This window comes from Leptinotarsa decemlineata, unplaced genomic scaffold, assembly GCF_025532065.1.
Source record: "Leptinotarsa decemlineata unplaced genomic scaffold, Ldec_3_MD MMD2_tig00000199_RagTag_RagTag, whole genome shotgun sequence".
In the NCBI taxonomy this organism is placed as follows: domain Eukaryota; kingdom Metazoa; phylum Arthropoda; class Insecta; order Coleoptera; family Chrysomelidae; genus Leptinotarsa; species Leptinotarsa decemlineata.
This window is the reverse complement of record NW_027412544.1, coordinates 6396233-6424099: the sequence shown is the minus strand read 5'-3', so window position 1 is coordinate 6424099 and position 27867 is coordinate 6396233. Positions and strand designations below refer to the sequence as shown.

Here is a 27867-nt window from a genome sequence, read left to right as displayed (position 1 = left end):
TTTTATATATCAGTAATTGTAGAACTTGAGTTGATAATAATTAGATCTAGATAAACTAGTATGTTTTGATGATAGCAGGATTTCAAGTCTGATTTAATTCTGATTCAAGTTAATTTATACTTATTGCATCCTTACACAGTACATGCCACGGCTGATGGCAAGCGATTTGCCTACTAAATTACTATTGGATTACGATAAACCCCTTGCCGGCCAGTGTCACACCTATAATTAGTTTTAATTAGAGTAGCAAAAGGAACATGACTTCTAGAGTAGCAAAAGGAACATGACTTCTTTTTAATTTCTTTTCATATTTTATTCAGTATTATAAGTAGTAGTACAGTTCATTAAAATGTTATATAATGATACACTTATCCAAAAGTAAACTTTCATCAGTCACTAGCTGAATACAAATTTTCTTCATATTCATTGCTGATTGTACTTGTGCTGCTATTGTCATTTAAATTTATAACCATTGCATTTACCTCTGTTTGAACGTGTGTGAATGTTTCATTTTCCCAATATTTCAGCTCTATATCTACTACATGTCGGCATCGCTTTTGCCATTCCTCGGAAGTGATTTGATCAAACTCGTGCTCCGTTAGTTTCCTTACATCTTCCAACTTGAAAGTTACATTATTTTGATAATGTATCCGGCTCACGTTTATCACTTTGAAAATAATCAAAAACTTCAATTATTTCACGTGCCTGACTCTTGATGACTGGTTTTTTGTTAGGCAATGATATTTTTTCAGAAACAACACAAATTACTCAGACAATGCCAAACGCCTACAGCATTGGAGGACAAGTAATGATACGCCTCTGTACAGAACATTTGTATGTCTTGCAAGAGCTGTAGTGGGGTTTACATTGAAAATGAGTTTGTGCGCATGGGGGCGGGGGAGCATCACGCTTGCTTGCTCTATCATCCTTTATAAAAACTATTAAAACTATCTGATTTGATGAACAAATTGGGTTATTGTAATATTTATCATTCACTCATAACACGCAGTTCAAAAATTTTTATGAGTTGAGTAGGTTATTTGTTGCATAGACTTGACTTGAGATTTCTTTAAGGTAAGGTATCACACTTAAAATATAGTTCTGGAATTTTTAGTCACGTCAATGTTACTAAGTTTGTAGGAAATATAAAAATTTCTCTATATACTTTTTAGATGTTAGCTATAAAATTAAATGTTTTAGTTTCTTTGAATTTTAGTTTTCCCTATTCAGTGATCGGCAGTACTTGTTGAATGGTGTTCTAGTTCTAAATAAACAAAGTTCAGAATATTTCCTGGTAGTTGGCTTTTCCACACAGTTGTTCTATTTTATGAGGTTCCAATTCCACCAATCAAGTTGTCTTGTAAGCTTGAAGCTTCAATACAATTTAGTTCATTCATTGTAAAGTGAAAGAAAAAAAAACAAGCGATTTCGATGAGCACAAGTACCTGCCAGGTGAATCGGTAAGGGTGCAGTATTGTAAGTTGAAATAAATTTTGTCTATTTTACATGTTTTTGTAAGGAACATAAAAAAGTGGGGTGAATGTCAATCAATTTTCACTGGCATAAGTCCTCGACAAGTGAGGGGAAAGATACTATGAGCTATGATATTCCTAAATGACTTTACACCAAATTTTAATCACCTTCAAACTATTCTCTTTTAAACACGACTCACTTCTCCGAACGCTTCGTCCATAGTCAAAACACTTTTTTAATCTACTAATTGTGATGTCCTTCAGGGTTACCAGTGATTTTTGTTTAACCTCCTTACAGAAAAAAGTCACAGAGAGTAGGAGAGGGGTGGACAATCGGTGTCATGTAGTTTTTGGTCAAAAATTTCTTTACGAAGGGGATAGTTGGGAACTGGCGACTAGTCATGATGAAAGAACCACTGTGCCTGTGCCCTAAATGTCTACCTTTTTCTTCCAGATATTCTGCCACAATATTTTCAAATCCTTCAATCAGAAATTCTGGTGGACAGTTTAACCCGAGGGAATGAACTCCGTCTTGATGTTTGACTTGGCGAGCTTGTTTGGGAAAAAGAGAGACAGGTGTCTTCCACTGACTTTATTGCTGTTTTGTTCAGGGTCGTGTACATAGCACCACAATTCATGTCCAGTAATCACATTGGAAAAAACTTCAGCTGATTTTGCAACTCAAAACATGCCTAAAGTAGACGCTTCCTTTGCTCGCCTATGAGAAAGTGAGGAATAAAATTGGCCGCAACTCTTTTCATGTGCAAATCTTCAGATAAAATCCTCTAAATTGAACTGCATGATATTCTAAACATCTCATCTCGTCAGTTCATGATGTCAAGGGACATCATGAACGAGTTTGGTCTACAATCAACATATTTCCACTTTAACAGAGTGAAAACCACTCGTAGACTCTGGTTTTACTTAGGGCAGCATCCCCATAAGCTTAATTATTTCAATGATTTTCCCGGTCGATTTCCCTAAAGGTGCGTATTCACCAAAAAAGCGAGCATGAGCGAGCATTTGTGTATGTTTGCTCGTGTTCGCTCACGTTCGCTCGTGTTTGCTCGACATATTGATGTCTCGTCCACACCAGAACGAATATCTTCAAGTTCGTAGTCGTAGTTGATCCATCTACTTTGTGCGAGCACCTTTTGATGTACCGCCTTATTCTCGATCTTTTCTGAACGCGAACAATCATACGTTCGCTCGCTCGCTAGTCCGTACTCACCAGACGATTATTGATGCAGAATGCCCGTTCACTCTTATTCGCTCGTGCTCGCTTTTTTTGTGAATACGCACCTTAACAGGAATCAAAATTTTACTACCACGTATTGTTCTTGACAATTTGCTATCACAATTTTTTCTTGATAGAATTTTTTATACTGAAAAAATTCTCATGTGCGAACTGATGCACGCCCAGTGACACAACTTTGTACATTGAATCTGGAGAAGTGACCCTAATGGACACCTGGATGAACAATGGATCCCCCATTCTCTTCCTCCCCAGCACACATCAATTCAAGTTTTTTTGCATCTGCCATCGTAAATAAAGTCTTATATAATTTGGTGTAGGTCAGATATGGGATGATGGTATTATTAATGTATCCAAACTAGTTTTTTTCAGACTATGAAATTGATAGTTAAATGCCCTATGATTAAGACTTTTTTGAAAACTTATGTACATTGTATCAATGCACCAAAGAATTCATTCAAATTACGGCCCTCACTCACTCTCCCTCATCTGTCAAAGACTTATGTTACAATCGCCACTTTTTCAATACCTCCACTCAAACTTGTAGTAAAATTTCAACATTACACAACAAAATTTATAATACTTCATTTACTGCACATGTTTCGTTTCACCTGGTAAATAAATGAACCAAATTGTATCCAAATTTCAAGCTCATCATAGTTTCTTTGATATTTTTAAGCTCTCAAAGATTTGGAGGATGATGCCTGCCAGGTTGTTGTTACCGTATTTAGCACGTAATGATTCATCACTAAAAAAAATTCTAGCCGTTAGTTTTACCTTGAAAAATAACTGAATATGAACTCCACTTTAGTTATCGCACGCTACTATGAACCTTTCAAATTGGATATATTTTGAAGGAATTCAAAAAACAGATTACCTTTGAAAATATCTAAAGTGTCTCAAGAAAAAATTGCTCAGCTTCTAAATTTATAACTCCTCCCCAAATTAAAATTCTCTATTGTTACTTCGTTGAATATTTTCGAGTTTTTACTTCACCAATTTGCACAAATCTTCACAATACGAAACCTACATGCATTATTTTGTACAATAAACAATTTTGTTGACCTATAGTAGAGAAAACAAGTACGGACACCTCTAGAAATTCTATTTTTGTTGCGCAAAATTCTTCTAGTATTCTAGATTTAACCAGAAACTTAGTGACTGACTAATTAAATAAGTGCGTTTGCTTTTCAATTATAATGTACTACTTTGTCTGTGTACTGTTTCAAAGTTGTATACTGTTCAAATACATTTTGACCAAGAATTAATTACCCACACATTTGATACATTTCACTTACACAGAGAAAATAGTACTAAGTCCGAGTCAGTTTCTGATCAAATTTGGAATGCTAGAACTTTACATCCCAATTTTCTGGAGGCATTTTTTTCTGGAAATAGGCCAACAAAAATATTTTCTGGCAAAAATATTGCATGCATTGCATTTATCAGAGTTACGGAGTTTGAACATGTTCCGTTCAAATTGATAAAGTGAAAATTAAAAAAAAATCAATGAATGGAGACATTCAAAGAGTTCGTAGAAAGTTGAAATATGGTGGGGGGGCATAAAATTGAAAATTGATTAACTTTACCCCTCAGACATTTTCTGATGTAACCCGATTTTCTTTTCTTAAAAAAATGTCAAATTAACAGGTCCAGAATTCAGAATTTTTCAAGCAAAAGCTAACTGCAAAGCCAAAAAATCTATTTATTGAAAAAAAATTATATATGGAGCAGATTTGGCGGTATCACTGTCCAAATAAAAGTTATTTCTTGGTTCGAGAGTTCTCAATTCACATTATTTCTTTTAGGAACTAAATTCATCACTGCGAAACGACAGCTCATGACTCAAAAACCACCTCGTCCAGTCAAGAATCCCTTATTCGCACAACCTCCAAATGTTCAAAGTTCTTTGCCACCTCCTACAAATTTAACCACCGAAGATATCATGGATTTACCAATCATATTTGCTGATGATAACCAGATGCTGGACACAAACCTACCTAGCAGTTTAGCCAGCACAACAACCAGTATTCCCACATCTACTGCTAACGTTTTATCCACAATGGGTCCAAAAACAGTAACCCCTGCTAAATTTATGGTGATAAATAAGCAGCCGACTAGTCAAGGTAGTTTCGTGTACACACCAAGCATAAGGAAACCTACTCCATTATCGTTCAATAAACCAGCCCAAAAATATACTAAAATAATTTTGTCTTCGAAAAAAAATGTTGATGATTTGAAAGCAAACTCAAAAATACAATGTTTATCCCCAGAAATCACAGTTAAAAAAGTTTTAAGTGCACAAGGTCACATACCAAGAACCGAACCACCACCTGCTGTAGAACTGATTGATTTGGAGAATGAAATTAAGGCTACAGCAGTACCCAAACCAAATTTATCAACGTCAGATATTAAAAATATCAAGATTATTCCAAAAAATTCTGGGGAGAGACTTGATATGGCATTCAATAGAAGTAGTGTAGGTGTTTCGATAACAAAGAGACCATCTTCAGTTATTGACATTGCAGATGATGGGGATCCAGACTATATTCCTCCGAAAAATTTGAAACTAGAGTGATTTAATAGCAGAATTTTATTCATTGAGGTTGAGTTTAGTTTAGATCTGTTATTTTTTGATGTTTTTTATTATTGTGAGTTGATATGTTTTGGAATCATTTTTCAAGTATAATGTTTCCCGAAACAAAAAGTGTTTTCAATGGATATACCTAGTTGTTTTTACAGGCCATTGAGCATTTTACGATTATTATTAATTTTAACCTGTAAAAAACCTGAGAGTCTAAATAGTAATGAGAAAATGAGTAACTCCAATTCTCAAAAATAATTGTGGTAATATTGTATAAAAATAATTTTTTGTGAATTTTTCACCTACCACCAAATTAAAAAAATTAAACTTATAATGAAGTTCACTCTGCTAGGTTACTGCATAAATTCCAAGTATTTTTCTTAAAAACGTGTTATTAGTAAACTTGTATTAAATAATTTTGCCTACAAAAAAATTAGCCAATAATTTCACAAATACTTATCTGCCTCAATCCGCAGAACTAATAAAAATCAACTATAAACTGCAGTTTTTCTTTGCTTCGATTTATTTTTGAACTTTGTTAAGATGTTTTGAATAATTCAAATAGAATTTGACGGAATCATCAATAAAATTTTTAAATCATAATCAGCGCCACTGATAAGTAAACTAATATTTTTTTTTTCAGCAGGTTTAGTACCTTATAATGCGAAAATTGACAAAGTAAAAACCATCATTTAAAATAAAATTTTAAAAATTATAGAACAATTTCAGTTTTTACCAGTTTAAGCTAAAATTATTGAGAAATCAGTATTATGTAGATTGTATAAAAATCTTGAGGAGTAAAAATTATTAAGTGATGGGCAATACCGATTACGAAAAAAATAGTGGGACGGTATTAGATGCCATAATCCAATTTCATTTAGATTTAGATTCGAACAACAAACGTTAAGTTCATTAATTAGACCTAAAGAAAGAATTTGGACCATGAAAGTCCACTAAAAATAATACATATAATGGTATTCAAGGTTTAGTTTATATTTGGTTAAATTATTACATAGGAAGCAGTGCCGTGAAAGACTGTGTCGAAGAAATGGCAAGTGAATTGGCCACTCTTGTGAACCTATCAGTTATTGAAGGTTACTTTCCAAAGAAATTAAAAATCACAAAAACTATCTGTGTTTAAAAAATGAGACAGGCATAGTATAGAAAACTATAGACTGATATGTATGCTCAACTGCTTTTCAAAAGTATAGAAACAGGCACTAGAGTGCCTAGAAGATGACAGTACAACCAGCTGTCGAAAGCGCTCGCAGATAATTAATAAAAGATATAAAGCTTCAAATCCTTTTTGTGAAATTTAATATAAAAAAAAATTAATAATAAAAATAAATTTACAAAAAATGGCGATCTTCACGAGCACGATACTAGATATAAAAACAACATGGTACATAAAATCTCCCCTGTATGCTGGAGGCTACTTTTATAACTTGCTTCCTGAATGCATAAAATTAGCAAAAAATTTGAAAATTGTCAAATCCGACCTAAATAATTTTTTGCTCCATCACTCCTTTTATTCACTAACTGAATACATTGAGTTGAATATTAGAACTACATCCAATGACCGATAAACAAATTTTGAACTTTTAATATGTTTTATATGTACATTTCATTTTATATTTTCAACAAGTTTTGTAAATAGTTGACATCCAACTCTAGACTTATATTTGTATATTGTATGCTCCATCAATTAGTTGATGATGTTATGTGTAAATACCTGACTATTCAAACTATTATATTTATCTTACCTTTATGACTACCATTGGACTGATCTCATGTCATGTAAATGATTTATGGAGATTAATAAAATTATCTATCTATCTAAAATTGAGGGATATCGCAAGGATCAATTCTGGGCCCTGTTTTGTTCCTCATACAAGCTGTTTTTTAAGCGAGTATCTCGAAAACCTTGAAAGTTAGAAGGTCCGATGAATTATAAAAAATTGCATATTTCAAAGGTTAAAACAAAAGGCTTACTGAAATCGAAAAAGCATCAGGCGTTTTTAATAAACAAAAATTCTGAATTGATTTCAAAAACATATTTATTGCTTTAAAATTCTATATATTCACTGATGTTGATAATTTTTTTTATTATTATTAGACTCTAATAGTATATTCAATCATTTTTTTCAGTCCCGATTCTTCTTTTTTGCTTCGTTTGTATTTGGTTATGTTATAGTTTTGAATTATTGTTTTTCCCCACTATAAACATATATGCTTAAATAATTTTCATTAAATGTGAAATAATTTGTTGACTGACTGATTAAAACATTTGATCTAGTACAATGTGTTTTTGATATTAGTATCCTGCAATTTTGCCACTTTCCGTATCTTCTTTAAGGCAGGTAATTAAGTACGATCCATGTCTAAAGAGTTGTTAGAAATACACCTATCTTCAAATATAAGAATGTACTCTAATTTTCCATTACAATTTAATTTTTTTTGGATTATGAAAGATTAGAGTGTGAGTAATCTTATGTAGAATGAAATTCCCTTAGTAGTTCATTACCAGTCAATATCAGCTACAAGTTGTTACACAAAAATGTAATTTCTTTAAAAACTTATTCACTATCCATTTATGATAATAATAAAATATAATAACATAATCATCTAGAATATTCTATAGAAGCCTGTGTTAGAAGAGGAATAAGGTGTTCCTTGAACAACGAACTCTTTAATCCGTGTGTTATTTCCAGTATCTCCTTGGCTTTCCTCAGATGGTCCAGAGCCTGTTTCCGCTCATCTTGATATAATAATAATTTGGCCAATTTCAAGTGTAGCAGACCAGTCATCGGATGCATTTTACCATAGTATTCACTAAAATATTAAATCTGTCATTTCATATTGGAAACAATGAGCAAACCTTCAACAACACTGCAAGTGTTCATTCTAATAAATAAAATAACACCAAAATTATAAATTGATTATTGAATTGCACAAATTTAAACAAATACATTTATGAAACATTTGTTACAACACTGGTTATTATGGTAACAACGAAGAACATGCTGTTAATCAATATAAAATACGAATTGGACTGAAGCAAAAGAATTATAAATAATAGCAGTTATTGATTTATGATTTCTTCCATGCTATGACAAAGATTCTCAAAACAAAGTATTCTATAATTTTTCTCAAAATATGTTGTTGCAATTCTTCATAGTATCGATGAAAAGTGAAATTTACCACCATTCACCTAACATTTTTTGAAAGAGGCCATTACGATGCTTGGGCTGGCTTCATTGTGTAAATGAAAAAATTAAGCCATAACATAGTTGTCTCCTTAAACATACACAAACCGGAAAATTTAAGAAATTGCCAACAATATCATTCAATATATACTATATACTAAGTACAAACTATCACCCATCCATCCCTCCATCAAAACTTACCGATTAAACACAAACGTTAACTGCTTTATTTTTATTGAATGGATAGGGTGAAAGTAATATCCCAATTCTACACTAGCATTTAATGTTAACAGCTGTTTCAACACATTGTTTCATCTTCTGAACAAGTTATAAACAAACCTAGATATATGATGTCATTTCTTCAAATACTAGAAGTTGCATTGGTAGGTAGAGAGAGGTATCAAGGGGCATTTGGGAAATTACTAAAAACATTATTGATAATTGGAGAATTATAAATATCTATCGATCGTTCAGAACAATGTTGTTTTTATTAGCAAGATGTTTATGGATTCTTATACATTCCAATATATTCAATTACAGACTTTTTGGTTGAATTTATGGATTTTGTGTGAAATTATGCGTGTTTTCTTTGAGATGATTGGCGTAGTTGAAAACTTGTCCAATCAATCTGTACCTTCTCAAATGTTCCTCGAATCTCTGGTTGAAACTGCGGCCAGTGTGCCCTGTATATAAGGCATTGCAGTCGGTGCACTTGAGCTTGTAGATCCCAGATTTTTTCAAATTGTCCCTTGTTGCCTTAGAATTATTTATAAATAAATGCAAATTGTTTTTTTGTCATGAATGCTAGATTTATGCCTGGTTTCTGAAGGAAACGAGATATTTTGTTTGATTCGAGGGTAGATGTAACAGTTTTAGGTTTTGTTATAGTATTTTGTATACTATGGAGGTTTTATATCCATTATTAACGGCAATCTGTTTAATTTTGTTCAATTCTATTTGGAAATTTGACTGGTTTTGCAGCATATTTATAAGTCTCTGTATGCTGCAAGTTTATGAGAGAATGGGTACATAGGTGGATTGTGAATTGTTAAATCTGTATGTGTGGGTTTGTAATACAGTGTGTAACAACGAAAACTTAACATACCCGTTTTTGAATATAAAAAGTAAGATTTTTAAAAAAGTTCGGACACGTCGATTTCTAATTAAAGGGGGACACCTTTCAGACTAATCAGATTTTTTGTAGTACGCACCCCCTCGGAGGAGTGCGTCCGACGACCCTTATTTAGATAGGGAAAGTAGGTCGAGTGGCACCTTGTTTTAAAGGTCTTTCGAATACCTTTACATCTCTGTTCGGACTAGTCAGTCCTACTGTGATTTCGTCTAATTTAAAGTCAAATAAACCAGGAATCAAACTCCAACTATTTTTATTTTTCAATTTCAAAATTATATTAACAAGTCAATGTCATAACAAATTTTTGTTTTTTTTTTTGTAAACATAAAAACAAGTGATAAATACTGATTAACTCAATTAAAATACATGGTGATTCTGACAGCAACATTCTCCCCTCGTGATGAAATCACTACAGCATTGAATTCGTTCTTCAAACATTTGTATCGTTTTATCCAATTAATTTGCATATTTTGGCAACAGGTCGTTTATAGATTCCTGTTTGGGTTTTCATTTCGACAACTCGAATTTTTCCGTCCTTCCCTTCATAAACCTTCTGTATTTTTCCGATGGGCCACATATTTCTGAGAAGTGTGTGTGTCGTCCACAACAACTACAATGTCATCCAGGAAAATATTTTCTTTCTTAGAGTACCATTTCGTATTTTTGTTCAAGTTGACCAAATATTCTTTTTGCCATCGCCTCCAAAACATATCCGCTAGCGCTTGGGTGACTCTCCAATGTTTGCTGCAGTTTGCGTCGCTTATCTCAAATTCTCCTGTAGGTGGTACAGATCCATCAGAACATTGAAGTAGGAAATGATTGGGGGTTAGGCTCTCAGGATCCAGGGCATCGTTCGAAACGTAAGTCAGTGGTCTGCTGTTCACCATGTTCCCAGCTTCAGCAATAAGTGTTTGAAGTACCTCTTCTTTGGGATGTCTCTCTTTAATGTAACTTTCAGCACATTTTTAAGCGATCTTACAAGTCTTTCCCAACTTCCACCCATGTAAGGTGAAGATGGCGGTATAAATTTCCACGTTATAGATTTAAAGGATAAAAATTCCGAAATTTTTGTTGAGTCAAAGTTTTTTATTGCTTCTATCAATTCTCGATCAACAGAACGTAGATCGGTGCCATTGTCGGAATGTATTTCTCTTGGATATCCCCGTCGACTAATGAATCTTCTGATGGCCATGATAGCACTATCAGTAGAAGGTGCAATTTCCAAGTGGACTGCTCCAATACTCATGCAGGTGAAAAGCACGATATATCGTTTTTCAGTTCTCCTTCCAACAGTTACTACCATTGGACCAAAATAGTCCATCCCTGTAATAGTGAAGGGTCTTGTGAAACTTTGTAGTCTGCTTTCAGGTAACTGCCCCATTTCAGGTACTTGAGGTTGGACTCTCATTTTCCTGCAGAAGAAACATTCTGTTTTGCATTTGCGAACTGCACTTTTCATTTTCAAAATCCAAAATTTCTAGCGGAGTTCATTCATAATGAGTTCTTGTTCTTGGTGGTTAAAGTTAATATGATAGTGCTCAATTAGCAATTTCGTGAAACGATGTTTTTGATCAAGTATTGCTGGATGTTTCTGGAAATAGGTGAGATCTTTGGCTTGCTCAAGTCGTCCTCCTATCCTTAGTATTCCTTTTTCATCAAGTAATGGCGTCAGGGTATATATACGGCTTGATTAACTGATAGTCCTTTTGTTTTGTAAATCTGCAATTTCTTGATAGAAACATTCGTTCTGTACATATTTTATATACATTTCTTTGGCTTTTTCCACTTCTGAACACTCCAAATTTGTGCTTACTTTCCTTTTTCTGCAGTTGTTGATGAACCGAAGCATCCATGCAGTGGCTCTAATTAGTCGTCGGTATTTGGAAAATCTGTCTAGGCTGGGCAAATAACTGTGTGTAATTGTTGTTGTCAGTATAGTTTCTCTTTTCATTTCCAATTCCATTTCTTCTAGGGGTTCATCAGTTTCTTTCGGCCAATGATTCTTAGGAAATGTCAAAAATTTTGGTCCAATAAGCCATCGACTTTCATTCGCACGGAAAAGTTCTCTCGTACTTTCATCTGCCACGTTATCTTCTCCAGAAACCTAGTGCCAGTTAAATATATCTGTTATCTCAGTTATTTCTCCGACCCTTACTGCTACAAAAGTTTTATATCTTTTTGTCTGAGATCGAATCCAATGTAGTACAATTCTGGAATCCGTCCATAAGTGAATTTTTGATATGTTGATTTCTAAACTTTCTTTCACAGAATTTATCAATCTACTTAACATTACAGCAGCCTTTAGCTCTAGTCTGGGTATTGTTATTTGTTTTATAGGTGCTACTCGAGTTTTTGCACTTACAAATGATGTATAGATTATATTTTCGTGAATAAATCGTAGATAAACGACGGCTGAAAATGCTTTCTTACTACTGTCACAAAAACCATGTAGTTCTACTTCTTCACTGGCAAATAAATGACCACCATAACATCCCAACTGATTCCCATTTTCCAGAGTTCTTGTAGAAAGATTTTGAATTTTACAACTAGTGGTGATAGGAAGCCTAGTGGATCAAAAACGGACATAACCAATTTAACAACTTCTCTTTTCGTTGGTACCTTGGTTTTTTCTAAAATTTTAGAATATATATTTCCTTTATTCAGTGAAAATATAATACTGTCTGATTCAGGATTCCACCAAAGTCCTAGTACTCTTTCTGCAGGTTGTTGAAGAAATGAATTCAAATTTTTCTGAGTTCTGGATCTTAAATGTTCGGGAATTTTGTCAATAACATTTTGAGAATTGCTGATCCAGTTGCAAATGCTGAATCCTGCTTTTCCATGGATTTCTATTACTTCCAAAATGAGTTTGACGGCTTCTTCTTCAGTTTCTACACTAAGTAATCGTCAACATAATGTTTTTCAATGATTGCTTTAGCTGCCTTGGGAAGTATGTGATAATGTTCTTCAGCATTTTTATTCTTCACAAACTGAGCCATACAGGGAGAAAATGTCGCTCCGAATGTCATGGCCTTCATTTCGTAAACATCAGGATATTTTGATCGATCCATACCTCGCCAGAAAAAGCGTTGAGCTGAGCAATCGTCAATCGTAAGAATCAAGGATTCTTACTTGATGGAACATCTCCTTTATATCTGAACAAAAGGCGATCGACTTCTGACGGAATTTCCAAATAATGGCTGTTAAGTTTTTTAACAAGTCTGGACCTTGAAGAAGATGATCATTAAGGCTAGTTCCACTCGACTTTGCTGCGGCATCAAATACCAATCTCAGCTTGCCTGGTTTGTTAGGGTTTACCACTCCAAAATGTGGTAACTACCAAGTTTTTTGGCCCACTCTTTTAGCTTCAGTAACGCTCAGCTTTCGAATATAGCCTTTTTGAGTATATTCTTCAATTTTTCTACAGTAGTCAGCTGCAAATTGTTTATTTTTATCCATTTTCCTCTCCATACATTTGAGGCGATTTAGTGCTACAGGTTTACTGTCTGGTAATGTAACATTTTCGTTTCTCCATAGGAGCCCAATCTCAAAATGATTACCAACTCGTTGAATAGTATTTTCCATGATTTTCAAAGATCTTTCGTCTTCTCTAGATCTACCATTTTCTTCTATGCATTTTATTCCAAAATTTTCAATTCTAAATGAATCTTTCTCCAGTTTGTGGATATCTTCATTTGCTTCTTCTTGAGACTTACAACAAACGTGAAATATCAGAGAATTCTCAAGAACCTTTCTTCGTGGATATCTTCCTTGTACTACCCATCCAAGTAGAGTTTTAGAAACAAAAGGCGCATCCAATAACTCTGATAAATTTTCCTGGCAATTGTTAAGGCACATTGGTCTTGGCCAATAAGAATAGTTGGTTGGGCATCATAAAAAGAAAGAACTGACGTTTCCTTGGTGTATGGGTAGGTTTTACTCATATTTCCCACACCAATTGTTTGCTTTGGAAGTGAAAGTCCGCTGACTGTTCTGACTTCATTTATTTTGTACATTTTTGAGTTTTCTTCTATTCCAGATAGCTCTAAAGTCACCTTCGAATTTTCTTCATTTTTTGTTACGTTGTCGAGCCACTGATAGCATAGTGGTTCTACAGGTCCGTCTAATCCTAGTATTGTAGGATTTTCTTCTTGAAAAAAGTTAATTTTTTCCACATGAATGTCTGGATTGTCGTCCTTGTTCAAGAGTGAAACATTATTCACTGAACCTTCCGCCGCCTTACTTTTATGATCAAGATTGTGAAGTATGTTGTTATGGAATTTTTGGCAATTTTCTATTCCACACTTTTGTTTTACCCTGCATGAATATATATATTATGACCTGGCTTTAGGCAGTAAAAACAAAGCTTTGATGTCACAAATTTCCATTTTTGGTCGATGTCAAGTTTTTTGAAGTTTTGACAATCTGTCAAAATATGATTTCTCATATTTTTTTGTAGAAAATACATTTATATTTTTCCTGCTTTGAAATTTGTCTTGTTCAAATCGTTTAAGTGATGGTTTCTTCTAAAGTAGATTCTTCAGCCCATTTGAGTCTTAGAAATGGAGGTAATTTCATGATAATTTCATCTGATATTGATAGATTCGTCATGTGTCCAGTATTTTGGAATAGTTCCATAGTTGTAACCAAATTTTCGATAACGTTTGAAAATGGCAGGTACGTTTCAAATCTTCCCTCTTTTGGATGAGTGGCTCGTCGAACTTTTTCTATCAAATTGGAAACAATGAATTCAGGTCTACCGAATGTTATTTTCAAGGTTTCAATTATTTTCGTTACATTTTTAGGGGCGATAAGGAGTGGTTGCACTGCTTCTCTTGCTCTCCCTTTAAGGCATCTTTGCAGACGCATATTTTCGTCTTCACAAATATTGAAAAAATTAGTGGAACGCTCGAACTGACTAAAAAACAACGGCCAGTCTTCTGGATTTCCATCAAAAGTGGGCAAATTTGTTTTTGTATTATCTGATCGTTCGGAACTTTTTGATTTGTTGGAGTTCTGCTTAAATACATCACAGATCTGGTTGAAATTATCAGCAGTCATTGTAATGAAATTATTTGTCGTCGGCAAATCGGTGTTAATACTCGTTTCTTCAATTTTCCAGTTTGCTATCTTTTCTTGAACACTCTGGTTTAAATCGATAACACTATCAGCAAGTAAATTGTAAACTTTTTGGACGAACCTTCCTGTATCAATTCACGTTTTAATTGAGCTTCTTTCCTTATCAGCTCTGCATCTCTATCAGCTTTTCTTTCTATTTCAGCTCGCCTTTTCTCCACTTCAGCTAACTTCTATTTCAAGTATTCTTCGCCTAGAACTTGATGATCCAGTCCCTTTGGAAACAGCTCGTGAACGTGAACTTTTGTTGGTATTCAATTGATGGTTTTGAGGAATTGGCATTATTTGTGGTTTATCACCTACGTCACTGTATCTTTCAGGAGGAATTCCTTTAGTTTTCCTTTCACTTTTTCTTGGGTTTGGCATGGACATGTTTCTCCAAATTTCCTTTTTCTTCTAATTTTTTTTTACTCGAAGGACCAATGTTCGGACTAGTCAGTCCTACTGTGATTTCGTCTGATTTAAAGTCAAATAAACCAGGAATCAAACTTTAACTATTTTCAATCTTCAATTTCAAAATAATATTAACAAGTCAATGTCATAACAAATTTTTCTTTTTTTTTGTAAACATAAAAACAAGTGATAAATACTGATTAACTCAATTAAAATACATGGTGATTCTAACAGCAACAATCTCTGTTGAAAGAAAATTTTTGTAACGATTAGTTTTCGAGATAATTTGAAGATTTAAAGGTATTTTTATTGAGTTCAACTCTTTTTAAAATAAATCAAATTGTATTCAGGATACAATTTACGTTCAGAACTTTCATAAAAAAAATAAATTTTTGCTTTTTATGACAACCTGCTAATACGTGTCCATTTGATTTCGTAAAAAAGTAAGAATTATTTGTTTATTACGAGAAGATTTTTTCGGGGGATGGGGTTGGTTACCACCCTTACATTTTAGGTAAATTGTGTGGCACCTCCTTATGAAGGTTGCCTTTTGACGTGGATATTTTATGCTTCTGATAAAAAGTGAATCATACTGAAATTTTACCAACACAACGAATACAACCTGCTGATTTCATTGAATGCTGATGATACAGAAAAGTTTAAAAAACTGTTTTAGGGTTAATAAATCCCTATAATTGTTTTTAAAGCACACACAAAAAAAGTAACACCTAATAAGGGTAACTCACATAGGAAATTTAGAGTAAATGTTCAAAATGTGCGCCATTTTGCTCCATGCAACAATACAGATTTTGCTCGAATTTTGTTCTTACATTATTCAACATCTCAGGAGTTATAGCTCGGCATTCATCAATAATTCTACGACGTAATTCATCCAAATTGGCTGAACCTGCTGGGCATAAAGAGGTGGCGCACCGTCTTGTTGAAAATGGATAAATTCATCTTGACATCTTGGATCCTATTCAATTATTTCAACTATACGAGGTTGTATTGCCTCTTCAAGAAGTTGTAAATAAGAATCATCAGTTAAATTTCCATCAATGAAAAATGGACCTATAATATGATTGCCTAATATTCCGGCCCAGACATTCAACTTTTGGGGATGTTGGGTATGTATTTCTGCGTATTGTCTTGGGTTTTCATCCGACCAATAACGGCAATTGTGACGGTTCACGCAACCATTTAAATAAAAACAGATGTTATAAAGCAACTCGGGATTTTGCATTAATCTCTCACTCATGCCCTCACAAAACTCCTGTCTTCGGTCAAAATCATCCTCATTGAGTTCATGAACAAGTTTAATTATGTAAGGATGGAATTTGTGTTTTTTAAGGATTCTCCATGCGCTCATATGGCTTATTCCGGCCATTGCTGATAAACCTCTGGTACTTAACCTGGGATTGGCGATGACTTGACCAATCACTCCAATCGCATTATCGTCATTCACTACCCTTCTCTGAACATTTCTTTTCTTATTTAAAACCGAACCTGTCTCCCTGAATTTTGTGACCAAATCCAAAACGTGATTTCTGCTTAGGTGTCTACCAGGGTATTGTTCGTTAAATAAAATTGATGTTCTATTTGCAATTTTGGTCGTTGCCAAAAAATAAAGCAATAACTGAAAACCTTTCAGCAGTAGTGTAAGGCATTTTTAAACAAATAACAATACACGACCCGTTTAAACAAAACAATCGAACGATGTACTAATGAAAACTGGAAGAAGAGGAGTGGATATTGATTTTGAAAAAAGGATTTTATTTAACAAAAAACTGATAAGAAGAACTGCTCGAAAATATTTTTATTTAGGCATACAAGTTACCGAGTGGTCTGTCTATTAACATGGCAATTCTAACTTCAAATTATCTCGAAAACTAATGGTTACAAAAATGTTCTTTTAACAGAGTTGTAAAGGTATTCGAAAGACCTTTAAAACAAGGTGCCACTCGACCTACTTTCCCTATCTAAATAAGGGTCGTCGGACGCACCCCTCCGAGGGGATGCGTACTACAAAAAATCTGATTAGTCTGAAAGGTGTCCCCCTTCAATTAGAAATCGACGGGTCCGATTTTTTTTTAAAAATCTTACTTTTTATATTCAAAAACGGGTATGTTAAGTTTTCGTTGTTACACACTGTATATTCAAAAATTTGTGTTTGTTGTTTAAGCGGCAGATATTCAAATTTAGGAAGTTCAGTTAATTGTGATCGTCTCCCATTTCCATTGTGATTTCTATATTAGGAATGAGGCTGTTCAGATAAATGAGGAAACTATTTAACTGATATATCAATCCGACCCAGCAAACAAAGACGTCGTCGACATATCAATACCAGTATTTAAACATATGTTTGAAATTACATACATTTTTGACTTGCAGAAGAAAAGTATGCTGTATGAAAGTATGTGTTTTTTCACGTATTTTATTGATGACATATGTGTTTTCTTTCATAAACACAACTGTAACATAACATAGAATGTAACAATATTGATAATTTTTATGAGAGGTCAAAATTCACCTCTGACACAAAAATAATAACCAGACAGGTTACAAAATTTTGAAATGAGAAATATTTCAAGCATTTTTTGTAACATAAAACAGTATTATTTTGAAAATATTGGTAAATGGTAAGTACTTACTATAAACCTATGATCAACTCTAATCCATACTTCAGAGCTTCATCAAATTTTCCAAACTCTATTGAGCTGTCAAATACTAAATCCAGCATTTTGACATGTTTCACATTGTATTTGTACAAAACACCTTCTTGTTTCCTCAGGCACACTTCACAAACATCCAAATCTGAAGATTTCATTTGTTAAGAATTCAATATTCACAATAGTTCAATACATCTATTCAAAAATTGATAATCGTCGCCATTTTGTGTTCAAGAAAAGCTCTTGTTTATTTTTGGTTCCAAGATGAACTATAAAAATAAACGAAAACAAACCTATTTTTATCTTGATTTTAATAGAATACTTTACTAAAAATGCTTGTGGTATTGAAATATAAAGAAGTAAATCATTTAATGAATGGAAGCCAGTTCAATGTCAAGATTCATTTTTACACTCGAGTTGTTGAAATGAAATATTTACCGAACTTCACTTCTGATAAAGTTCTATAAATCAAGTTAAAACGTTAGTGAGTACACTTTTTGTAAATATGAAGTTATCTAATTTGATGCGATGATCAGTTGACTATTCTTTTTATAATTCTTTCAATTAAGGAAAAGGATACATATGGTTTCATTCATATTTTTTAAATGGATGATGGTCATTTCCATAACATCTCGAAATGTGTTGATAAATTCTTCAGTTATAGTTTCACCACATTTAGCACATTTCTGACCATCCTTCATTGATGTACTATCTAGACAATTATCACAATTTCTATTAGGACAAGCTGCCCCTGTCATTTCCGTGATGGGTTCAGGTCCTAAACATTTAGGACACTGACATAAAAAGTAATAGGTAGATTCAAGTTCTGCTTGTCTTTCCTTCTTTACAGCCATTACGTCTATATAACTTATAAAAATCTGAAAAAATCACGTTTTAAAATTCAGTTAGGAAATATCTTCTGACAACATATTTGTAGACCACAATTGAAATTGATAAGTATCTTAACTAAAAATTCTAGACATCTAATCTGTACTTGAGTAGGTCACCTAACTAAGTTGTCGATTCTTTGTATCATTTGATAGTACCCAAAAATAGACAACTCTGCCACAATTTAACCTACTATGTGATGGAATTTGCTGATACTTAATGGAAATCCATATGTAAGTTACACTATATCGACAGATGTTCATTAAACAGTTTACAAAATCGCAACAGTTTGAATAAAAGTGTCATTTGAATACATTCAATCTATATGTCAAGAAATATTTCCTTCATGGGAAATATAATTTTTAGTACCTACTACTATAATACCTTAGTCCAATCCAAGCTTGTAATATTCTCCAGCACTCTCATAATGAGTGTTGTTCCCTCAAAAGTTACAACAGCGTTGGGTTTGCAGGAATGATCTACAACTGATGCTCCTAAATATAATCCAGTTCCCACACTCTGGAACTCCTGGTTGCCAATACTGAAAGAATTCACACACATCTATCAACAAATTAAAACATTTTTCTGAAATGATTTTACAACTTACTCTACAATACATGCCCAACAGTTCTGCAGAATTCGGAAGAATTTCTCCATTGAAAAATTCGGAAAGCACACCATAAAGAGAAGAGAAATGTTCCATTCTATTCTGATCATTTTTGATATCGGAATAGTCTGCAAAATACACAAATGAGTGAAGTATAAAACATAATTATACTTAATACCCTTTAAAAAATTGAAAGCACATAAAAACTAATATGTATATCTGAACACTGGGTAGAAAATTCTGATATGGGGCAATTATTATTTCCTAAGGAAAACTTGATATTTTTTTGCTCAACAAATTTCATACGGAGGAACTTATCTCAATATAGTTGCACGTTGAAATATGTGCTATAACATTCTACAATAAAACAACATTGAAGCTTGGCAAACAGTGTCTTTTTTCAAATCAAAACCATATGAAATCATGACCCTTTTAATTACGTAATTAAGTTTTTATAAATGCTATTTATTGCTTTTTATATTGTTTTTATATTATTGTATTTTTCTGTTTTTTATATTTACAAACTATGATAATTCATTAATAATTTTTATTTTCCCGCCACATTTCAGATTTATAATTCAATTCTGTTCAGTTTTATTTATAAGTAAAGTTTTTTTAATATTCAATGTATGTATATCAGGACATCCTATTTTCAATAAAAAAACTTTAATATTTTATTTGTAGACCAACCAGGAGTGATTTTCATTTATTCAATGAATAATTCAAGCAGATCTGTGATCACTTGCAGTCGATTGATATATTTTAACAGTCTTCGTGTAATAGAACTTTAGTAAAACAATAAATTCATTACCAGATATATAAAAATTAACACTTCTCTGTTGAATGAAACAGCGATTGACTCCCTAGTCGCAAATATCTGAAAACCTGACTTCAGTGTTCATATTACATGCCAAACATCTTATTCATAATTTTGCTAAAAATTCAAAAAGAGAACTTTAAAATTGAACAAAATTCATTTTTTGTAGAATATAGAATTTTTATTTTTTCAGATTGTGGACGATGGAAATAACCAAAAAGGTTGGTAGAAAAGAGAACTGCAACATTATTCAAAGTATTGAGAATTATAACTCATCAGTATTTGAGTTGATATATTTCATTAGATGCAACTTGCAAAACAAAGCAATCTTGATCCAACAACAGGGCTGTTTAGACATACAATAGATGCAATCAGTGGTGGTAGGCTAAACTCCAATGCATTATTGGACCAAATTGTTCTTGAGTAAATAGTCTTGTTTGTGCTCCTTTTCCATCTAGTTGCCTTGCAGGGAAAGCTGCAGAGAAAGACAAAAAGCGATTTCTCATTTTGCAATCGATGTCGAAGTTTAGCTCTACAACAGATTGCCGTGGGAACTCCTATTTATCTTGGATAAACAAAGTTCGAGATTTTTGTTGAACATATTTATACTCAGGTTTGTCTTTCCGTGACAATTCAGTCCAACAATGCAATCTTAGTTGAGCCTAGCACCACTAATAAAAACGATTGCCAGTCGAAACAGTGCTGTTTGGTTTTGTGTCCCTTGCAGTGAAAGCTGCAGATAAAAATAGAAAGCGATTTCTCATTCAGTGGCCAATATCGAAACTTGGCTTTGCAAAAGACCACAATGGGGGTACTGGTCATGAAGAAATAGAGCATTTAAGCATTTATAGCATTTAAGATTCAATTGAAACCTTGTTTTATTTTTTCAACACTGAAAATATTAATTATAGTTCATTACGGTAACGACTGTTACCGTAATTTTCACAAATAATTAAATATCATATCTTCAATTCCTACAAACTTACTAGTGAATTTTGGTAAACTACAGGCATTTTAGAATTGACACACCTAAAGTATCGATAGATTCGTCAATTGTAATATATTTTTAATGGATATGAGACGAGTATACTTTTTCTATTTGTATGCATAAATAACATCATTATGAATAACCATAAAACCTTGTGTTGATCTATTTTGAAAATCAAACACCCCCAAATATTCAAAAACTCTGATACATTTCATTATGAATAACCATAAAACCTTGTGTTGATCTATTTTGAAAATCAAACACCCCCAAATATTCAAAAACTCTGATACATTTGATATTACTTAGTCTTACGTGACATCAAATCCTTGAACTTTCGGTAGTCTTTTTTGGTGTAATAAGATTTCAATTCATTTCCTCCATGTCCTAAAATCCTGATAAGTCTAGCCAACATCCTTCCTGCATCCGGCAGTATTCTTGGATGAATTTTCATCAAATTTCGGCATTCCAGTTTGTGTATTGACCAGCCTTCCTTTTGACAAGCTCTTCCACAGTAGTAAACGTATCGACATACTGAGCACTTCAAAAGTTCTCCTCTGAGCAAAAAAACAAATTTCAAATAAAAATGCCACATTCAAAATATAGGGCAGTAGTGATTATGTATCTGTAATTCATTTTTATAATGAATTGGTATTTGATAAGGAATATTCTTGGAAGATTTTTGAGTATATCAACGCATTTCATTATGAATACTCTGATCCATTACTTGATGAGAATTAATAACACTATCCATGATAATAGTTATAGAATTTTCACAATTTTTTTATTCAAAACGTGTTTCACTACACGGTAGCTTATCAGTTACTGGTACATCAAACTATTCTATAATAAAGAAAAAGAGAAATGACACTTTCTATGCTTTTTACCACTTTTATTTGTAACTAACGTTACTGCAGTTTCGTCCTATACGGACATTTTCAAACTTATAAAATAAAGTTTATTGTATAAGTTTGAAAATGTTATTTGTAACGTTAGTTACAAATAAAAGTGGTAAAAAACATAGAAATTTTCATTTAACTTTTTTTCATTATGATTTCCTACCAGGTAGTAATGGCTATACCCATCAATTTATTATATATCTTTTATATAACAGAAGGTAATAACAAAACATTAGATAATTGATTAAATCTGGTGATACACCTATCAATAACCATTCTAATCACCCCTATCATCATAAAATATCAGCTGACCATAGCATAATCTACAGGCTAATGTACACAGGACAATCATCTGATAAAATAATAAGACTACTTACAAAAGAGGACATTAACATAGCATATAAAACTAGTAACTCCTTGGATAGACATATAAAGAACTAGCCAAAAAGGGACAAAGATAACAAATAAGATAAGTAGTGTCCAACCGAAAACCTTCGGCAAACCTGCCGATACTACGACCGAAACCGAAAATGCCAACTCAAATAAGTAATTTTATGTTTAATATTTTTCAAAACCCATCAATAATATTCAAAAGAGGGATCTACACCCACTCAAATAAACACCTCACCTATTTCAAGTATTTTTAAGGTGCCATTAATATTTTTTCTTAAATAAGGGGTTTTTATGTTGATTATCAATAATTAAAAATGTCGAAGACTGCATAACGTGATTTAAAGATAAAAAAATAAAGACTGACTGATTAAAATACCTTTTCTTTATTTTTCCCTCAAAACATAATCCTTGTAAGGAAGTTTCGGTTTCGGACGGAACTGAGACCGTTGGCGAAATTCGGTTTCGGTCATAAGAACCAGTTTCGTTCGGACACTAAAGATATGATAAGATTTATTCAACTATGTTACATTTCAAAGGAATGTTTGTAGTAAGTCATATAAAAGATGTTAATTGTAAATACAAATCTTTGAAATATACAGAGATATGATCAGATATTTAAAATAATTGAAATGAAAAAATAAAAGACATATAAAATATGTAAAAGTAAAAAACGTATACCTATATAGGGATTAATTATATGGGTACGTGTCGGAATGATCATGTTCCCGATTTGAAACATTTTGAATGTAATCATTGACCGAGTAAAAGTAATGACTCAGAAGTAATTCCTTCTACAAACTAACATTTGGATTATGCCCAAAAGTTTACATAGGAAGGACTTCAAGAAAATTCAAAAAGAGAATTGCCGAACATTAAAAAGAGAAGTTTTGAGCTGTAGAAAACTAATTCCTCCTATGCTTGCCACTTTTTAGGGGATGAACACAATTTCAACATGGACTACGACATATTACATACAGAAAATATAGGACAAAAATTGAACCTGCTAGAATCAAATTGTCTTTTATATGACGAACAGGAAGTTATTCATTCAATATTAGTGAACTTGTTCTCATAAAATGTCATTGATTAACATATTAACTGTTTTCTTGGAAATAATATTGTATATTACAAATATTTCCTAATAAATTATAAACATGTAACTAGATAATACATAACATTAAAATGAACAGTTCAAAAATAACTTTACAAAACGCTCAAAGGTGCGAACTCATTTCCTCCTTTTCATAAAAGAGGATGTATGCATCTCCACTCACGAGCGATTTTGGTGAAATTGGTGACACTTGTGAATCATTGTATTCGTGCCACTTGCCACTGAAAGGATGTCTGCAGAATGCTGTATAATGTCCGCTGTAGGTAGACCCACTGTGATTCGAAAGTGAATACAGATTATAGCGACAAGGAGTCACATTATCTGCTGCATAATTGTTCATATCTAATCCATCTAGAGGAAATTCGATGGCAACATTTAACTTGCCTCTAAATCTTTCTGTTAGAGAAACTCTTTTAGAATGAATAACTAAAATATGGGGAAACTTATGGATCGATAGAGACTTTGTGCATTTTCTTCTTTCTTTGCAACTTGAACACGTCGGTTTTTCATGTCCATCCAAAGTTTCCTCTCTTGTGAAGAAATCCAAGCACTGTGATAAACTCAATTGGTTAGTTCTTTCTGGTATGGTATTGATTTGTGCTTTCTAAATCTGTTTTGTACCTGTTTCTTGGAAGTAATTTTGTATTGTGCCTAATTTTTTATTCAAACTCTACCTGTTTTACCAGATTTAATAATTTATCCAATAGGTTTTGTTATTAGATTTATTGTAAAAATGCTATAATTATTATTATTGATAACGTGTGTGATGTTATCTTATTTATAAATGAACAGGTCGGGATTATTTCTTCAAATTTTTAACATAATACAACTAAGTATCATTATTCATTGGAATCATTTTTCATTGGCATTTGAAGATAAGAGTACCTATCTTAGGATGTACTAAATTTTCCTTACAACTGAATGGAGTACAACAAATGCAAATTTTGTTGTTTGTTACCTATAGAACAATACTTGGACTATTCATAACTATTTCATTAAGTTTCACATAAACAAATTGAAAAAGTATATATTCACAACTTAAACTTCTATAAAATGTTTGGGAAAGTTAAATAAATGAAATTTGGTTTGGTAGTCATTAAATACTAGATACCTACTTACTTGGAGAAACAGAAGTCACATCTTTCTGTTCTGAATTTTGAAGACAACACATAAACAAATGGTTTCTCTTGCAAAATAATACTGCCTTTCGAAATTTCTTTTTTATCAATCAACATTGTACAGGAATCTGAAAATGTTACAGATTTTTTTTCAAAAGAAATCAGCAACTGATATAATCTGAAAATACTTCAGAGGTGTACAAATGCACAATTCAGTGATGTAAGAAATGTTACCTATTTTTAAAATCAAGGTGATTTCAAGCCATATTTCTAGTTGTGTTGACAGAGGAACTTTCTATTTTTATGCAAATGTACAGTGAAGTGGTAAAGTATATTCATTTGCTCTAATGCAGTTAGAATTTCTATTTGTGAAGATTTGAGTTCTTGTCAGAATTACTTGAAGTAATTATCTAAGTATTTTCTAGTTAGATATCAAACTGAACGTTGTTCTTAGTTAGCATAAATCTATAAAATGAAACACTGTGTAGCTATATTTTGTACCTATGTTTTCTAGACCATATTCAATACGGTACATACAGTACACTTACCTGCAACCAAAAATTGTTAAAAAAATAATTTTACTCGACTGAGGTGGAAAAAAAATATATCAAATTTCAAACTATTCTCTTCAGTACATGCAGGAGGAATTATTAAAAATTTAAATCATTTTTTATAAATCCTACTAAGTTTTCAAACAAAGCTCTAATATCCTATAAATTAAAAAAAATTAATTGTCCAAACAGGCACTAGACCCAGTATACAATTTTGGGATGAAAGTGTTTAATATAGAAAATATATACATATCATAAAAGTAATAATACATTCATAGAATATTTTAAAGGAAAAAATAACAAATTTCAAATAAATGTTTGATGAAAACATAATACACAGTTTTGGGATAAAAGTGTTGAATAAAAAAATATATATACCGTAACAATAATATGTACCCTCATTAAAAAAAATTAAATGAGTATTTGTTGCTTGGCAAACAGAATAGTTTTTCTTTTTTTTGAATAAATTCAATGATGTTGAATAAATTTCTTCTTTCTGACTCAGTTGATTAAATTTATAGCACATTGCAAATAAGGGATATTTGAATAACGTATTGGTTCTTGGTGTTGGTATGTAAAAACATTGTTCAGTTCTACCACCAATTCTTGACATATGAAACTCTAGTTGAGACAGTTCACCAGTTTGTATATGAGTACGCAAGAATAATAAGTTCTTCTGTCTTCAAGAGATAGAAAACGAAAATGCTGCAACTATATATTATTATCTATTCCCTGTCTGAGGAAGACATTATCTAGTTTGTATATAACATATTTCATAAACCGTCGTTGGACAGACTCAAGCGATTGAATGTGTGAAGTACATATAGGTGACCAGATAAGACAGCCATATTTTAAACGGGATCTACCAGATGAGTTGCAGAGAGTGATAAAACTTTCCATGATTTTGAAATCTTTACAATTTCTGAATATAAGCCTTAATATTCTTTTTGCAACAGTTACACTTTTCTCCATGTGAGAGTTTGGTATCAAAGAATACTCCCAAGTCTTTGAAGCTGTCTGTTTTTACCATTCCTTGAATAATTGTGGTCAATAGTGGTGTTAGTTGCAAAAAGTAGTATATTTACCTTTACTCAAATTGAGTGGAAAATTGTTTGAAGAACACCAGAGAGCTAATTTATTCAAGTCATTTTGTAGTATTTCATTGTCATTAGGTGACTTCTATGACACGAAAAATCTTCAGATCATTAGCAAATGATTCTTCAAGTTTTTTAAAGCTGTTATAACTTCACTCTGATTCACAGAATTGATACTAATTACAGGTCTGTTGGAAGTTACTGTATCATTAATATAGGATATAAATATCTAAATTGGATTTTTTCGGTTTTTGGAATACCATATTGTAAGAAATCCGATATATGGAACAAATGAGAACATATTCTGCTAAATATATTAAAAATTGAATAAAATATGTTTAAATTGAAGAATGTGAAAGTGCAAATCAACAGTGTAGTTGTAGTTTTGCAGGGATTCCTATTGACTTGAATAATATATTTATGTTAAAATTTGTTTTTTCATTAACCAGCAGCAGTAAAATTATAAAATATAGAAAATATCTATTCAGGACCCTTTCTCTAAACAAATCTTTTTTCACAATATAGTTAAATTGCATTTAAAATCAAAAAGAAATAATTCAAGTTTTATTGAAAGAGCTGGTGTTACAAGTGTAGTTCATTTAATGCAACAGTAGTAGCTAGTTCAGTAAAACTTTTATCATTACTTCAAGTTGTTATAATGTAAATCAATGGGAGCATTCATAAACCATACTTCAAATTAATTTTCGGGAATGAACGCTACTGTAGAGTAAAGAAATTGTGTTTTATTTCTGTGTTTGTTATTGAAAACATCTATATCAGTAAAATTCACTGAATAATTATTCTCTTGTTAGAAATTACAAGTGTAATACTGTGAAGCGTGTTTTAACAAAATTCAAGGCGAGAAGAAACCTGTTATTCAGTAATATATTGGATTTCCCCTTTTGGGTTTTCTCTTCTCTTCTTTTATCAATAATCTGTTTATATTACTGACATGTTCTACACTCACTTGGGTATTTTAGTATATTTACAGCAGTGATACCTATGCTGTGATAATGTATTGTACACATGAACAAATAAAGAAATATCTATCTATCTAAATATCAAATATTCCAAAAAATTACAAGAAAATTTGATGTTTTGAATTACAACCTATATCACTAATAACCTACTTGAAGACATCTCTAATATTCTGTTTGCACTTTCTCACTAAACTGGAGTTGGGTGAAATAAAAAAAGTTAAGTTCAGAATAAAAACATTACTCAGATATTTTATTAAATTTTTATCATGAATCATGGACATATTTTTTTTGACTGCGTTTATATAAAATTCTTATAGGTTATGCACACAAAACAGGTTATGCATATGCATAGACATAATAATATGGACTGGCTGTGACGTCACTTTTAGATATTTTTTTTCACCTGCGAATCACAATACATTTTGGCCAGTGCGTCACAACAACATGTGACAAATCTAATCTCACGCAATACATAAAACATCGTGACGTTCTATCCGACGTTAGTGTACTAGTGACATAACGGCAAAACGTATCCACATTATGACGTCACTAAGGTCATGTCTCTGAGATGTCATAT

The 27867-nt window shown here is 32.3% G+C and overlaps 2 protein-coding genes across 13 annotated transcripts in view; one reads left to right on the top strand and one right to left on the bottom strand.

The window, feature by feature from the left end:
- Positions 1 to 5434, top strand: part of Rcd1 (Reduction in Cnn dots 1) — a 31579-nt gene extending 26145 nt beyond the window's left edge. For all 4 annotated transcript variants that reach the window (XM_074172848.1, XM_074172846.1, XM_074172847.1 and 1 more), the window contains exon 11: positions 4536 to 5434. In XM_074172848.1, coding sequence (XP_074028949.1) covers positions 4536 to 5305 — 770 coding nt within the window. In that variant the 3' untranslated portion in view covers positions 5306 to 5434. The remainder of the gene's footprint in view (positions 1 to 4535) is intronic.
- Positions 5435 to 7849: 2415 nt separating this feature from the next.
- Smyd3 (SET and MYND domain containing, class 3) lies at positions 7850 to 27602 on the bottom strand. 9 transcript variants are annotated; one of them, XM_074172849.1, is made up of 9 exons: positions 26302 to 26436; positions 26083 to 26248; positions 24667 to 24793; positions 21460 to 21701; positions 19343 to 19470; positions 19120 to 19296; positions 18428 to 18725; positions 17830 to 17992; positions 7850 to 8143 (listed from the first exon to the last, which is right to left on the bottom strand). In XM_074172849.1, exons 2-9 carry the CDS (start codon positions 26186 to 26188, stop codon positions 7933 to 7935), a joined length of 1452 nt encoding a protein of 483 aa, XP_074028950.1. In that variant the 5' UTR covers positions 26189 to 26248; positions 26302 to 26436; the 3' UTR covers positions 7850 to 7932. The 9 variants fall into 9 exon arrangements, with proteins under 9 accessions (XP_074028950.1, XP_074028952.1, XP_023015738.1 ...); XM_074172851.1 differs by lacking the exons at positions 26083 to 26248; positions 26302 to 26436 and adding an exon at positions 27441 to 27602 and having other exon boundaries at positions 24663 to 24793; XM_023159970.2 differs by lacking the exons at positions 26083 to 26248; positions 26302 to 26436 and adding an exon at positions 27441 to 27602.
- Between the last annotated feature and the right edge of the window lie 265 nt (positions 27603 to 27867).

What these genes read in the sequence shown, in the direction of transcription:
- Smyd3 (XM_074172849.1), bottom strand. Translation starts at nt 26,188, where the DNA reads ATGGAGAAAAGTGTAACTGTTGCAAAAAGAATATTAAGGCTTATATTC. An exon ending in CACTCTCTGCAACTCATCTG is followed by an intron (nt 24,794 to 26,082) that starts GTAGATCCCGTT and finishes TAACATTTTCAG; the next exon opens with ATTCCTGTACAATGTTGATT. An exon ending in GTTCAAGGATTTGATGTCAC is followed by an intron (nt 19,471 to 21,459) that starts GTAAGACTAAGT and finishes TGTATTTTGCAG; the next exon opens with ACTATTCCGATATCAAAAAT.